This window comes from Oryza sativa, chromosome 8 (assembly GCF_034140825.1).
Source record: "Oryza sativa Japonica Group chromosome 8, ASM3414082v1".
Classification (NCBI taxonomy): domain Eukaryota; kingdom Viridiplantae; phylum Streptophyta; class Magnoliopsida; order Poales; family Poaceae; genus Oryza; species Oryza sativa.
Window position 1 is genome coordinate 20,077,454 of NC_089042.1, and position 16,513 is coordinate 20,093,966.

Genomic DNA, 16,513 nt, shown 5'->3' on the forward strand with positions numbered 1-16,513 from the left:
GTTTATGTTGACGGACGAATCGATTGTTAGGAAACGATAGTCAAACAAACGATAAATAACAATAGATCAATCACAAAAGACGAGAGATTTTAACGTAGAAAACCCTTCTAAAATAGGAGAGAAAAAACTATGGGCGCCAGCAAAATATCTTCACTATATATAGGGTGAGGTTACGTCGCCGCACGGCGGCTTACAAAAGGTATATATATGGTGGAACCCTAAAAGGGATGACGATCCGTTTCCACCGCACCCCGGGCGTCCGCTCCACTACGGTAGAAGCCGGTCTTTATTAAGTGCAAATGAATTTGGATCATAACTCAACATCGACCTACGGTAGAAGCTGGTCTTTATTAAGTGCAAATGAATTTGGATCACAACTCAACATCGATGAGGAAAATGACGTTTTTGGGTGGTTGATGATGAAATCAATCAATGGCGGTAATATAGGGTCCGATTTTGGCATGGTTTATCCCGTGAGGGATGAGACATCAGGGGAAGAAGACAATGTTTCTTTTTCTGTTGTGGACTCCACGAAACGATATTAAACTCTCAACCGATTTTGTAGGATCCCATCTCTCATCATCATGTTCCACACCATAAGTTAATTAGGTTTTTTTTTGTTTATTACAGTAAAGTCTATTTATTGTCTTTATATTTTGCGCAATGTCCATTTTTCATATTGAACTGCAGAGCAATTATTTTTCACCCAAAACATTTAAAACCATAGCAAAGTACAACATTCTGAAGAAAACATTAGCTAGAATTGTGAAAAACATGAAAAAAACCCTACTCGTATTAACTGCCTCACCGTCACATCAATGCCATGGCAAAGACCAAATCAATATTGTCACGTAAGCGTCGCCGGACTTGGCTGGCCTGGCAGATAGGAAGGCTTTGGAGGGGTTGGGTTGGGCTGGGTTGGAAAATGAAATGGCCCAAAGGAAATAGAGCACGCTGGGGTTAGATGAAGTTATTTTTCACAAGAAAAAGGATTAGATGGCTCCATCTCAGCCATAGAAAACAGTAGATGGCGGAGCTTTCGCAATCTACCTGGTGGAGCCATGGCAAACTCCTGGCGATCCGGACCCACTGAATAGGGTATGATGACTACAAGGCAAGTCGGAAATAGAAGTAGCAAGTATGCGACTTCTCCTGCATCTTGCTCTTGAGATGTCAACCTAAAGTCATCATAACAATTGGGTACTGTTCATTATTAGCCGTTGGAAGTTCACTTTCAGACTATGCCATATCATATAGTAATATAAAACGTACGACCATTGAAGGTCGGAAGGCATATAGAAATGGACGTGACTGAACCGCGTGCGTGCACCAACCCGTCATAACTGAAAAAGGGGCATGTAACATAGTGGTTGCAGTGTCCTGCATAGCATCTTAAAGTTCTGAGTTTAAATATTCATAGGAGTGAATTTCACATTGGGTTGTTTGCGGGGCTAAGTTTCCAATTTAAATGGCTGCATATATATATCGGGTTGGATATAGAAGCCAGGTAAAAAAAAATCATTCTCTTAAAAAAACTCGTCCTAATTGACGACCCATCCAACTTATCAAAAATAGCATCTCATACACGTTCCGTCCGCATCTTCCGTTATATGTAATTATTGCTAGTGGACGACGATGCGGTATGATTGCATGTTGAGCTTTAGATTTAGCGGGCTATAGCTTTACAGAATGTATAGATATATAATATGTTGTATAAATTAAAGCATATAATATTGATTTTGATAAATTAATTTGGTTTCTATGTAAATTGAACATATTTATTCACACTCACCTTATTTAAAATAATACTCCTTCCATCCCATAATACAGCGACCTAGAACTGGATGGGACATTTCATAGTACAACAAATTTGGACAGGAGTGTATCCAGATTCGTTGTAATATAAAATGTCCCATCCAGTTATAGGTTGCTATATTATGGGACGGAGGGAGTATTTGATAGGATCGTACTATCGAGATACTATCTAAGATTTAATCGTGTTCAGATTCATTGTAATATGAAATGTCCCATCCAGTTTTAGGTTGCTATATTATAGGACGGAGGGAGTATTTGATAGGATCATACTATCGAGATATTACCCAAGATTGATGAACCCTGAGTTCCTCTCGACACTCAAGGCTGTTGTTGGCCCGATCTTTCGGTGAGTTGTGATAACTACGATTTGGGAGAAACGTTGACGATCCGACTACAACCGTACGAGACGTTGTGTTGCGCCTTAGCGATCGATACACCTCTCCATGGGTTGTTGATCTTGCCGGTGCAGATCAACCCTATTCTTGCAAGCAAATCGAAGAAACAAGCAAGAACAAGATAAAAAGCAATCTGATATTGCAAATAGGAATTTAATACAAATGATAAGTTGGGGTTCCGAAGAACAAGCAGACGGACGGTCTAGCCGACACGCGCGCTGCAAGCAAGTAGCAATGGCTAAACTTTAATCTAACAAAACCCCCCAGAAACCCTGAAGGGGTAACTAGCTATATATAGGGGTGGGAGGACGACCTAGGGGTGCCTAGGGTCGTGCTCCACCAGCTTGGGGCGCACCCCACATGGGCCCCACCTGAGCCGGGGTCCCAAATGAAGTTACAAGCCCATAGGCCCATTACAGGTGTCGCAGCACCTTGTTTCTTCAGTTGCTGCCGACTGAGATGGAATTTGGCAATGAGGTTTGATGCATTGGAAAGAGGACTCCGAGAGCTTTCCATCAAGTACTCACGGGCCGAAAACGGAGGTCGTATGGAGCTTCGGCGGCCGTTTGAAGTCAGCAGTGTAGCAGGTGGCCGAATTGGATTTTGGCACTTGGAGGACTCGAACTTGATATCTTGTTGTTCATCCATGATGTGAGCAACGGATGTATCCGTAGTAGCCATGGTCACATCATCCTCCCATTCTTCACGGAAAACCGTTCTCGGTTTTTCCATATGGTGTTCTTCATATAGTCCATTCAAAATAACCTGTTTCATCCAATCAAAAATAGAGAAACTCGAAGTAGTGTGATTAGCAATAACATGTTTCTCTAAATTCGAACAAATGAAAACTCTATGCACCAAATATATTCCTCTATCATTATATTTGCCAAAGATATGAAAAATAGCATTAGTTGGACATGGCAAATCAGACTTAGCAAATAATTTCTCCTTCAAATTATCGAGCTCACAAAAATCATCAAACTGAACATAGCCTAAAGTATTTAAAGAAGATAGCAATTTACGTTCCTCAACTTCATTAGCAATGTGAACAACATGCTTAAAATCAGCACACAAAGAAACACTAGGAATAGCATGTTCATTCACTAGTTGTGGCATGGATATAAGTGAAGCATTATCACACAACTCTTCTTTATCACAAGGAACAGCGAGTAAATCAACTTGTGACAAAGGAACTCCAGCATTTGGTTCCACTAACGGTTGCTCTACTTTTGCATGAAAAGTGGACAAATTTACTTCGTTAACAATGCACTCACTTTGATTAATTTCAGTACCATTTACTTTACCTTGGATGTCCTCTTTAGATGATGGAGGTGTCTCGAACTTGAGTGTGAACAATGGAATTGGTGGCTCTTTCATGTCTCTCTCCTCCTTTTCGTGATTACGCACTTCCTGCAAATAGTTAGTAATTGGAGGCAAAGACATAGCGTGTTTCTTTTTCATATCCTCCTCTATTTTACTTTCAGCATTGCAAGCAAGTTGTAACAAATGAGAAAGAGATCTATACTTTTCACAAGCAAGCATGTCCTGAATTTCTTTGTTAAGTCCACGTAAAAACCTCAATTCTGTAGCTTCTTCACATTCATCTAAGCCACAACGTAATAAACAAGCATGCATATCATGATAGTATGAAGTAACACTTTTGGTATCTTGTTTTAAACATTGCAGTTTGTTGAGCAGAATATCAGCATAATACATGGGAACATAAACATCTCTAAAATATCGTTTCAGGTCTTTCCAAGATTGTGGTATTTTGTTATGCCTACAAAGATGTTTCCAATCATTAGAAGCATGTTTAACTAAAACACTAGAGGCACACATAACCTTTTGTTTCTCAGACAAGACATGCTTTTGAAATTCACTATCAACCGCTAGCTCCCAATTAATGTAAGCATGAGGATCATAGTTTCCCTCGAAATAAGGCAGTGCAGATTTGATCTTACCTAGAACATTGTCACTTACCTCATAAAGGTCATGTTGATCACTCCTCATGTCTCGACGAAGATGTCGATGGTGAGCACAGCTATCCCCAATTATCTTGCGTATCCCTGCCATTGTTAGTAGAAAACAAGAAACATACACAAAAATATGCGCGTTCCTATTAACTACTAGGTAGTGGCAGCTCAAAAATCACACACACTCAAGCTTTTAACCAAGCTCTTACAAGAACTTACCAATGCAAGCGGAATGGTGACATACACCGACTCAACCAAGCACCCCAATGGAGGTTGGATGTATCGATGCCTTGGCGAACACTTGTTGTACGGCTGCAATCAAATCTGTGGAGCTCTGGGTAGGCTTAAATATGTAGCAAAGGAATAGCAAATGCTCAAATCAGAGAATGCAAAGTTGAATAATTGTTCAAAGTCAAGCACCGTGCTGGTCCTAGGCTAGAACGTACTAGAGACGCGAGCCTAGACACAAACGATACCACAAGATAGCACTAGGAACAACTTATGCACAACTCTGATATATGAAGTTCAGCTCAAACATAACAATATTTTCTCTTTTCTTTCTTTCTTCTTTCTTTTTTTTTCCTTTCCTTTCCTTTTCTTTTTTTTGGGTGCGGCTTTTCTTTTCTTCTTTTTTTATGCACCTTTCTGCCTTTTTTTTTCTTTCTTTTTTTTTTGATTTTATTTTACAAAAACAGATTAAAGGACCTCAATGTAAGATTACAGGGACTCAAAAGTAAATACAAAATTTATAGGGACTCAAATGTAAAAGTTAAAACCCAAAATTAGAACTATACAAAAATGGAATCCTCTCGTCCTGTAGGTTCCGTTTTTGCAAACGGATTTTCAATCCGATACTCGAAAAATTTTCACCAAGCAGTATGCAAGATCACGGTATAGATTGAAACCGTGACCGAGAGGAGACACTCGGACTCGGCCTGGTCGCGGACCCGGGGTGGTGGTGGGTGAGGAAAGGAAGGATGCGGCACTACCTAGGAGTCCGGTTATGGTGAGAGAAAAAGGGAAACTGATTTCAATCAATCTGATCTACTATTTCTTTCCAGATTAAACTCTCACACTTCCAAAAACAGATTTGGAAATTCTTCTTCCTCCTCTCTACACCGGCAACAAGCACAGGCCGATCTATTCACGGGCAAACCAGAAACTCAAGCAAATCCTAAATGCAACTCCAAAACTGACCGATAAAAAATTCTGAAAACTACAAAAACAGAACCGTGGCAGCGAGCCGATTCCGTTTTCGTAGGTCCCGACAACAACAGAGACACGGTGGCAGCGACAACTGTGGTACAAAACGTGACCAGAACTCGAAACTCTAAATGAACTAGACGCTAAGACCAGCAACACGACGTGACGATGCAACACAAAATTCAACAAAGCAAAAACTGAAAAGAACAATGCAATAGCACAATATGGCTAGGTAAATGATACGAATTTTTTTGTATGTCTATTTTCTGGTTATAGGAAGATAAAAACTCACCGAGCAACGAAAGCTCTGATACCACCTGATGAACCCTGAGTTCCTCTCGACACTCAAGGCTGTTGTTGGCCCGATCTTTCGGTGAGTTGTGATAACTACGATTTGGGAGAAACGTTGACGATCCGACTACAACTGTACGAGACGTTGTGTTGCGCCTTAGCGATCGATACACCTCTCCGTGGGTTGTTGATCTTGCCGGTGCAGATCAACCCTATTCCTGCAAGCAAATCGAAGAAACAAGCAAGAACAAGATAAAAAGCAATCTGATATTGCAAATAGGAATTTAATACAAATGATAAGTTGGGGTTCCGAAGAACAAGCAGACGGACGGTCTAGCCGACACGCGCGCTGCAAGCAAGTAGCAATGGCTAAACTTTAATCTAACAAAACCCCCCAGAAACCCTGAAGGGGTAACTAGCTATATATAGGGGTGGGAGGACGACCTAGGGGTGCCTAGGGTCGTGCTCCACCAGCTTGGGGCGCACCCCACATGGGCCCCACCTGGGCCGGGGTCCCAAATGAAGTTACAAGCCCATAGGCCCATTACAGGTGTCGCAGCACCTTGTTTCTTCAGTTGCTGCCGACTGAGATGGAATTTGGCAATGAGGTTTGATGCATTGGAAAGAGGACTCCGAGAGCTTTCCATCAAGTACTCACGGGCCGAAAACGGAGGTCGTATGGAGCTTCGGCGGCCGTTTGAAGTTAGCAGTGTAGCAGGTGGCCGAATTGGATTTTGGCACTTGGAGGACTCGAACTTGATATCTTGTTGTTCATCCATGATGTGAGCAACGGATGTATCCGTAGTAGCCATGGTCACATCAAAGATTTAATAGGATCGAGTGAAAATGAATAGTAAAGTTGAGATACTCGTGACCTGGCCACACCCCGGGATGCAGGAGCACAATTAATCATGGTGCAGAGTTTGGCCATTGGAGCTCCTATAGGCTATAGCAAGGCTTAAATAATACTTACTCAAATTTCTTCTTTAAATTAGAACTCTAAAAGAACAAATCAAGGAGGAAGATGATAGATGTAGGAGTAAGACCATGGTAGTATAGGGTCCGATTTTCGGTGGTTGATGATGAAATCAATCAATACTGGTTGTATAGGGTCCCATGATTTTGATGTGGTTTAGATTGACTGAGAGAGACAAGGAGGGATGAGGCATCAGTGGAAGAAGACAAAGTTTTTTTTATAAATAATTTCTCTTGTGGGCTCCACGAGGATGTTAAACTCTCAACCTATTTTGTAGGACCCCATCTCTTATCATGATTCACACCATACCGGTATTACAGTAGTTTTTTTTAAGTTATTACAGTGAAGTTTATTTGTTGTCCTCAAAATTCGCTCAATGTCCATTTTTCATAATGATCCGTAGACCAATTATTTTTCACTCTAAACTTTTAAAACCAGATACTACATCATATCCTAAAATATGTTCCAAGGTGGCTTTGATCAATATGACCGTGTTTTTCCGCTAACATGCATGAACTCAGTTACTTAAGTTTTATAAGTTGTGAACCTACCTACGTGATACCTAGGGGTGAAAACGGTAACGGTAATTACCGGTCGACCGGCGTTCGTTTTCGACTTTCTACCGGCCGAGCCATATGGAAATGGTAATCGACCGAAACAAAAATAGAAATGGTAAAAAAATATGGAAATGAAAACGGAAATGGTTTTGCTGTTATACCGATGGTTTCCGTATTTACCGTATTCTTGTAGAAATTACTGTTTCTTATAATGTGGTAATTACCGTATTCTAAATATGTCGATATTTATAGGGCATGTCTATACTTGACCCAAAACTTACAGATTGATTGACTCTTCAATCAAATCTCTAAATTTTATACATGGCTAAAATGAAGTTAATTTATAATTTATATAGTGTAAGCTTGAATTTATGTATACATATAACATACTTATGTAAAGTTAAATATATATTTTTATAGTTTAATATTTTCGTATTTGTTACCGGTTTCCGATCTGTACCGACATGTTTCCGTCTGTATTGTTCCGTTTCCGGTTTTCCGATATTTCCGATATCGTTTTCGAGAAAAATATGGTTACGGAAATGGTTGAGGCTGTTTTTCGATCGTTTCCGACCATTTTCATCCCTAGTGATACCTATATCGGTAAAATATGCTAATAGCATTATGTACTAAGAATACCACCTTTATTCCGAACATAACAACTGAAAACATGTTTAGATTTTCTTTTCTAGGTTTGAAAGTTGATGGCGAAAAATAACCGGTTTTGTATAGTTCGCAGTGAAAAATTAAGCTTGAGCAGAGCTCAATGCGAAAAAAGAAAAAGTATTTTCACTTCGCTATTACTTCCTCCATCCAAAAGTCTTATGCATATTTTATTTTCTGATTGTTCTAAATAAGATGATTATATTTGTAGTCTTTGTACATCTAAGACTATAAGAATAAGTTATCTTTCGTTTTATAGTGTTAGATTAAATTATTGACAGGAACCAAAAAATCATCTTAATATCTATTGGTCGCATGCATATGTGCAATCCTTAGTCTATAAAATGCAGGATAAAATAATTTCTTCTTAATCTTAATGATAAAAGAAATACGCCTGAATCTTTTGGATGGAGGGAGTATTTTGGAATAACACATGAGGACATTTCTAATTTAATGCATCAACTTGGTAGATGGATGCAATTTGGTGCAAGAACTTGACAAATGAGCATTCTAATACAACAACTTGGTAGCTAAGTGCAATTTAGTACAACAACTTTATAAGTGATCACATAAATGCAACAACTTGCAAGATATGTACGATTTTGATACAACAAGTTAAAGAAATTATGCGACAACTTAATTATTTGGAGCACTTTTTTATACATATTCAACTTTTAAGTACTTATTTGACAGTATACTAGCATGGATTTTTATATAAGCATATTTATATTTTTATCCTAATAACTAATAACTGTAAGTTAATTAAACTAAATATAGAAATTATTATATTTCGATTGAGATTTGGGAAGGTGAAGAAAACAAAAATTCTTAAAGGTAATTAGATGTGCAGTATAATTCTTAAAGATTAAATTTAATATTATAAGGTAATATTCGTAGGATTGCTATATAATGACATATTGACATCATGAAAAAAAACTCACCTAGCATATGCTTAGCTAAGTTGATGCACCAAAATACTAAATTGTTAAATTCTTGTACTAGAACACACCCACCTGTCAAGTTGTTGTACTTGAACGTTCAATTCTCAAGTTCTTATACTATATCGCACCCACCCGCCAAGTTATTGTACCGTGGATGCAATTTACTCTTAATCTAAATACAGATTCGGCCAAAGCAGGAGTAAAAGAAATTCACATATTTCTCGATAGATTACCACGATCGACTAGCCGCAACGTGGAGCAAACCAAATGCAAATTGTGCAATGCATATGGACGCATATGCATGCCAAGCAGGAGTAGGCCGGAGAGTGTCGGCTTGTTCTTAACTCCTCACAAATGGGTGTATGTTGGTACGAGCCGTTCGAAGGTCACTTTCAGAACGAACCACCATTCGACACGCCTGGAGACAATAGTAGGTACGCGATCAATGTTGTATTTTTTTTCCTAACAAGTGCGTGTATATCTTTTGGTCCCAAATACTTCCTCCATTTTATATTATAAAACTTTCTAGCATTACCTACATTTATATTTATATATATATATATATATATATATATATATATATATATATATATATATATATATATATATATATATATATATATATATATATATATATATGCGTCTAGATTCATTAACATCTTTATAAATATGGGCATTTCTAGAAAGTTTTATAATCTGAAACGGATGTAGTTATTATTATTATTTTGTTTATAGTACATGGTAGCGCATCACGCATCCCGAATAAAAAATCTACTCACGGGTACTCCCTCCGTCCCATAATAAGCGCAGTTGTAGGTTTTAGTGTCCAACATTAACCATTCGTCTTATTTGAAATATTTTTGTGATTAATATTTTTATTGTTATTAGATGATAAAAAATGAATAGTACTTTATGTTTAACTTAACTTTTAAAATTTTTTCATAAATTTTTCAAATAAGACGGACGGTTTATTTGAAATATTTTTGTGATTAGTATTTTTATTGTTATTAGATGATAAAATATGAATAGTACTTTATGTTTGACTTAACTTTTAAATTTTTTTTATAAATTTTTCAAATAAGACGGACGGTCAAACATTAGGCACGGGAAGTCAGGAACTTATAGCTGTACTTATAATGGGACGGAAAGAGTATATAAAAACCTATAATAGATAAAGTAAATATTGTATTTGTATCTCAGTGGAGAGTTTATTATAGAACCACGCTCGATCGTCATCGTTGCGCAATTTTATTTAGCACTGTCTTTTTCTTTCCGAACACATCCTCTCACATATGAAGATGATAGTTACTCGAAAGATTTTATATGATACTTCCTTCGTTTTTTTAATATATGAAGCCGTTGAATTTTTCAGAAACGTAAGAGAACAAACATTCAAACAACCCATAAAGACGAGTAACCAGCACTAACTGAAGATGATAGGTACTACCACTCATACTTCCAATCCAAGGATCATCTTCAGTGGATCATTGTGCAGCTAGCGTACGTCTACTCCGCAGAACGCCTTGAGCGGTTCGCTGAATCTGCCGCCCTCCTCCGAGTGGCGGAACTGGACGTACTCGTCCTCGTTGCACGGCCTGTACGCCAGCGGGTGGTCGCCGTCGACGAGCTCGTCCATGGCGCTCACCACGGTGCCGCCCTTGCACCGCGTGGTGAACAGCGCCACGAGCCGCTCGCGGTGGCTCGGCGTCCTCACGCGGTGCACGCACGCGGGCACCCGCCCGTTCGTCACCACCTGAAGTTCAGAAGGTGGCAAGTGATCGATCGATCATCAGGGAGCTACTCCCTCCGTTTAAGGTTACAGGACGTTTTTGACTTGGATAAAAGTCAAACTGTTTTAAGTTTAATTAAGTTGATAGACAAATATAGTAATATTTATAATACTAAATTAGTTTCATCAAATCAATAATTGAATATATTTTCATAATAAATCTGTCCTGAGTTGAAATAATTTTTTTTTGCAAACTTAGTTAAATTTAAAGCAGTTTAATTTTGACCAAAGTCAAAATGTCTTATAACTTAAGACGGAGGGAATAGCTAGCTAGGTTAATGAAATCTGTCGCCGGTGAAATAGCTAGCTCCATCGATCACCGGCGACGGCGCCGACGTACGGCGAGGATGGTTATTGTGCTTACCGTGAACAGCTCACCGGCCATGAAGGCGACCGTGTCCGGCTCAGGGGGGATCGTGTGCCAGCTGCCGTCGCTGGCCTGCACCTCGAGGCCCTCCACCTCGTGCTGCACGATGATGGTGATCACGGTGTCGTCCCGGTGCTCCCCCATGGACATGGCGCTCGCGGCGTCCGGCGGCGGGCCGTAGCGGGACAAGCGGACGGCGTCGTCGTGCGCGTCGAGGTGCGAGGCGATGTGGTCCTCCCCGACGCCGAGGCCCTCCAGGGTCATCCTCTCCACCGCCCGCTCGAGCTCCGTCATCTTCTTGGCGAACGACACGATCGTGTCACTGGACGAACACCTAAGGGTGAGAAGAAAAACCCGAGCTCCGCGCAAGATGAGGGACGACGACGGCGAACAGTGACTGCTTAGCTCTTACCAGAACTCGGGGTTGCCATCAGGCCAGAGGAGGCCGGCGAACTCCGGGACGCGGCCGGCGTCGGCGGCGGCGCCGACGTGGAGGCTCTCCCAGTTCATCCCGGGGGTGTTGGTGATGTAGCCCCTGTAAGGCCCCACCGTGGAGACGTTCCGCCGCTTGGCCTCCGCCGGGAGCGCGAACAGCTCGCGCGCGGCGCGGGAGAAGAGCGCCTCCCGGAGCTCCGGCCCGAGCGCGCCGTGCGCGACCACGACGCAGCCGTGCGACACCATGGACGCGGTCACCGCGGCCCGGGCCGCCTCCCACCCCGGCGTCCCCGGCTCGAGCCCTCGCAGGTCCACCTTGGGGATCGCCATTGCGCGCGACGGGCGGGGTGCTGCTGCTCCGGCTCGTCTCGGCTTCGCCCGGAGCTTCGTGGCTTTTCTTGCTCTTTGAGTGGCAGGGCTAGTAGCAGATTAAGCAGCAGTTATATAAAAAGACAAAGGATGGGGCTGTGGGTTCCTGTGGCATAATGTCAGCTTGTTAGAGGCGCAGCCCGGTCCATTAACCATGGGTCATCCAGGTCATATCGGACCTGCTCTATCGCAAGCTTAATTGGAACCACAACTTTAGATCATGGGTCTACACAATGTAAAAAACTAGCAACGTAAAAGACAAGTATGATGGGTTAGGACCAACCCCATCTTTTAAGTCGTGTTCACCTGTGACCCATGAAAATTGTTCAGGGTTCCATTGGATACACTCCATTACAGGCTCAACCGGAGCCACAACTTTAGGTTATGGGTTTACACAATCAAAAAAACTAGTCTGAAGGGTAATGGCTGCTTGCATCTTTTAAGTCATGCTTCCCCATCATCAATTACTGATGTGGGACAAAACCAGCACTGCTAGTGCAACGTGTTTTTATCTAAGCTATACCGAAATAAAAATTGTTGCATCCATCTTAAAATAACAAAAATTTCCACTCACATACTGAGAGAAGATCTTAGTCTCTAAGTTTTTAAAAATGAAAAGATTAGTAGTTGGTACACATACATAGACCACGACTTATCAGAGAAAACAACAGTGGAAATCGTTAGTAGTAGGAGCCAAATGACGTGCTCACCAATAGTCAACGAGGGCCACGATCTAAGATAGACCAGCTCTCCGATCTTCCTACTAGCATACTAAAATACTAGCAAGATATTCTCATCTGCCTTATTATAAATTCTGCTAAAAAAAATTGAGCAACCACGAGTACAAAAATGCTAGGCAAGCCACCACGCAAAATGCTCATTTGCATACAGGTTTCATGGATGGCTTGGTTTGATTTGTGCAAAACAAGTTTTCACAATCATTTTCACGATTTCTATAACCTGACATTTTAACTAAAACAAAGGTATGCTCAATTGTTTAATCATACACTGAGGGTCACGTCCACCCTTCCCCAATCCTCGCTTGGGTCGGCGTGCTTTTAGAACCAATTTCACAATCTCAGCCATTCCAATGTACCCGTTCCACGGGTAACATTCACATATGCTGACATTTCCACCATATATATACATTAGTTTTCAAAATTATAAGACTAATAAAGAGTAGTACAAGTCCAGCTGCTCTTTTAACCGTGAGTATGGCTATTTGAATAGATTAGTTTACTTCCAACGTAGTGGATGCATGGTTTTCTCATACTCTGTGACTTGCTTAACATATAAGTCTAATCTCAACACATCAGACATGTCACGGGATGGTTTTGAAGGCTCTTTGTAGGGAAGCGGTATACATTCTATGGACTATGCACCCCCATGTACCGGCGTCTCACAACAGCAGTGAGGGGAGTCCCGGGTTTTTGAGATTTTCAAAGGCAAAGAGATAACATGGGCCCCACATGTCAGCCTTAGGAAGAGGGAGCTGGAGGAGAGTAGTGAGGCGTGGCGCTCGTCGGTCGTCGCCCGCCACCCGCCGCTCGCCCCGTCATCGGGGCCCGTGGGGGCGGGGCGCCAATCTGGCCACTGTAAAGAGATGGGGGGAGAGAGTGGAGAGGGGGAAAAGGGGAAGAAGAAGCTAGGGTTTCACTGACATATGGGGCTCACGTGGGTCCCTCAACTGCCACGTCAGATAAAACCAGGATCAACCAGAGTCAATACTGTCTAAATAACTGGAGTAATCTAATTTGTAAGTTGAGGGATGCCATATATTTGATTTTGTCAGTTTAGCAATAATTTTGTAATTCGGTGACAAGATGAGGTACCTCAGATGTATTTTTTCCTCCCAATTTCCACGTAGGCCCAAGTATATATGTAGGTGAAGGCAACCCATTGGCCCAATAAGAAAGCAACCGAGCAGGCCAGAAGTCCGTATGAGAACGGACATCGATTCATTCCTTTTGGCTGCCTTGATCGCCCGTTCGTCGTTCCGCCTACGGCCTACCCTGATCGTGGCGCCAGAACTCCATATGCATTATCTCGTCTAAGCGTAAAACAGATTATGAATTCTAATTGATTCGATTGGCCTAATGGCATTCTCAATACCTTGAACACTTCGAAATCACCAATATCAAAAAAAAGTATAAATTCGTTATCATTTTATTTCATCAACTAAGTTTAGTACTAAACTTATCAAGATTTCGCATAGGGTCCCTTAATTTCACGGGAGGGCCCTGATTATTACCACAAAATCATATAATCATACGTTCTTCCATGATCCATCCATTCAAACCTAATATCAAATCGCGCATTAGAAACCTCCGATAGAAATCACGTTCTTTTGTGAGGAAAAAGAAAAACAGAGGTCAAATTTACATTGCCACTTCGCCAGTACACCTCACATCACACGCAAGATTAATCTTAATGTATTGAAAGAAAATCACTCGAATAATTTCATCTCATAAGCTAAGTTCAGAATCAACTTGAAGACGATTGATTATAAATACTCCCTCCATCTCAAAATATAGCAAATTTATACTAATAAGATATGTCACATCCAGTATACGTGTCCTATCCAGTATAAAGTTGCTATATTTTAGGACGGACGGACTAATTAACTGTCACAATTATTCGAACGCTATCATTACATCTGTGCGATATCATTCTGTAGCGTTTACTCCGCAGAACGCCTTGAGTGGGTCGCTGAATTTGCGGCCTTCCTCCGAGTAGCGGAACTGGATGAACTCCTCCGCCTTGCACGGCCTGTACGCCAGCGGGTGCTCGCCGTCGACGAGCTCGTCCATGGCGCTCAGCACCGCGCCGTCCTTGCTCCGGCTGCCGACCAGCACGCAGTACCGCTCCCGCCCGCTCGGCGTCCTCACGCGGTGCACGCTCGCCGGCACCCGCCCGTTCGTCACCACCTGCGCCATGAGAGAGAGAGAGAGAGAGATCGATCAAGAATTCAAGATCAACGTGTCGCCGACGGCGAATTGCGTTGCGTTTGGCGCGTACCCTGAACAGCTCGCCGGCGACGATGGCGATGGTGTCGGGCTCGGGGGGGATGGCGTGCCAGCTCCCGTCGCCGGCCTGCACCTCGAGGCCCTCCACCTCGTGCTGCACGATGATGGTGGTCATGCTGTCGTCGCGGTGCGCCTGCAGGGAGATGGCGGTCGACGCGTCCGGCGGCGGGCCGTAGTGGGACAGCCGGACGCCGTAGTCCTGCGCGGCGAGGTGCGAGGCGATGTGGTCCTCCCCGACGCCGAGGCCCTCCAGGGTCATCCTCTCCACCGTCCGCTCCAGATCCCTCATCTTCGTGGCGAACGACACGATCGTCTCACTGCAATCCCCCGGACGAACACCCCCCCAATCCCCCATGAGAAATCGAGCTCTGACTCTGAGGAGCAAGAACATGGCTGGCGAACATGGCGGCGAGGCCGCGAAGAGGCAGCTGGCCTTACCAGAACTCCGGGTTGCCCTCCGGCCAGAGGAGGCCGGCGAACTCGCGGACGCGGGCGGCGTCGTCGGCGTCGTGGACGCGGAGGCTCTCCCAGTCCATCCCGGGGATGTTGGCGATGTACCCCCTGTAAGGCCCCACCGTGGACACGTTCCGCCGCTTGGCCTCGGCGGGGAGCGCGAACGCCTCCCGCACGGCGCGGCCGAACAGCGCCTCCCGGAGATCCGCCCCGAGCTCGCCGTGCGCGACCACGACGCAGCCGTGCGACACCATGGACGCGGTCACCGTGGCCCGGGCCGCCTCCCACCCCGGCGTCCCCGGCTCGAGCCCGCGTAGGTCCACCTTGGGGATCGCCATCGCCATGGGCTGCCGCTGCTGCTCCTCGCCGTCGCCGGAGTTCGTGGCTTTTCTTGCTCTGTGACTGACAGGGGCAGGTAGCAGTAGTACTACTAGTAGACAGCTGGTTAAAAAGTCAAAGGATGCGGTGAGCTGAGCTGTTCATGGCGTGGCGCCCACTGGTTTTATAATTTTATATTTTCAACATGAGAAATGGGATTATGGGAATCATATGCTTCTGGTCTCGTTCTTTCGCTCGTGCTTAGGACAACAGCAATGTATATGACAAAAGTAGTACATAAAGATAGGACTCACATATATGAACTTTAACTATTATAACCTTCATAATGTATATGAATAGCAAATAGTATTGGTAGGAGAGAAGAGATAGAGACAAATAATATATTTTATTTTCTATGGGCATCCCATATACTTATGGGTAGCTTTTGTTATTTCTTTCCTATGGACTAGTTCCACAATGTTGCTAGGTGGCTGAATCTGGACCACTTTTAGAATACTTTTGGAGTAGTTATAAACTACTCCCGCCGTTCCAAAAAGTTCCAAAAAGAGAGGATTTCTAGCATCCCAAGATAATTTTAGTGGGAAGTAGAAATAACCAAAATGACCCTTATTAATGAAAAAAGTAGTAATGGTGATAGGTAGGTGATGAGTATTTAAGGAATAAAACTTCTCGTTTTACGTGCTGAAGGGAGGCAGGATGATAGAAGTTGGTTTTTTGTGGGACAAAATTCAAACTATAGAAATTAAGTTTTTTTTGGGACGGAGAGAGTAAAATTTAATATTTTTTGTTTGTTCATCTTAGGCTGTGTTCTTCCTGGTGGCTTCCCAACTCACCTTGCTCGTTTTATGTGCACACATTTTCAAACTACTAAATAGTGTGTTTTTTATAAAAAAAAATTAATTTAAAAAATTATATTAATCT

The 16,513-nt window shown here is 42.7% G+C and overlaps 2 protein-coding genes across 3 annotated transcripts; both read right to left on the reverse strand.

The window, feature by feature from the left end:
* Positions 1-10,119: 10,119 nt before the first annotated feature.
* LOC4345582 (probable 2-oxoglutarate-dependent dioxygenase AOP1) lies at positions 10,120-11,819 on the reverse strand. Of its 2 annotated transcripts, none has more exons than XM_015793176.2 (3): positions 11,383-11,819; positions 10,968-11,292; positions 10,120-10,567 (listed from the first exon to the last, which is right to left on the reverse strand). In XM_015793176.2, the coding sequence occupies exons 1-3, from the start codon at positions 11,733-11,735 to the stop codon at positions 10,310-10,312; spliced, it is 936 nt and encodes a 311-aa protein (XP_015648662.1). In that variant the 5' UTR covers positions 11,736-11,819; the 3' UTR covers positions 10,120-10,309. The 2 variants fall into 2 exon arrangements, with proteins under 2 accessions (XP_015648662.1, XP_015648661.1); XM_015793175.3 differs by having other exon boundaries at positions 10,968-11,304.
* A 2,423-nt stretch (positions 11,820-14,242) lies between these two features.
* LOC4345583 (probable 2-oxoglutarate-dependent dioxygenase AOP1) lies at positions 14,243-15,657 on the reverse strand. The gene is made up of 3 exons (XM_015793001.3): positions 15,239-15,657; positions 14,793-15,117; positions 14,243-14,701 (listed from the first exon to the last, which is right to left on the reverse strand). The coding sequence occupies exons 1-3, from the start codon at positions 15,595-15,597 to the stop codon at positions 14,441-14,443; spliced, it is 945 nt and encodes a 314-aa protein (XP_015648487.1). The 5' UTR covers positions 15,598-15,657; the 3' UTR covers positions 14,243-14,440.
* Between the last annotated feature and the right edge of the window lie 856 nt (positions 15,658-16,513).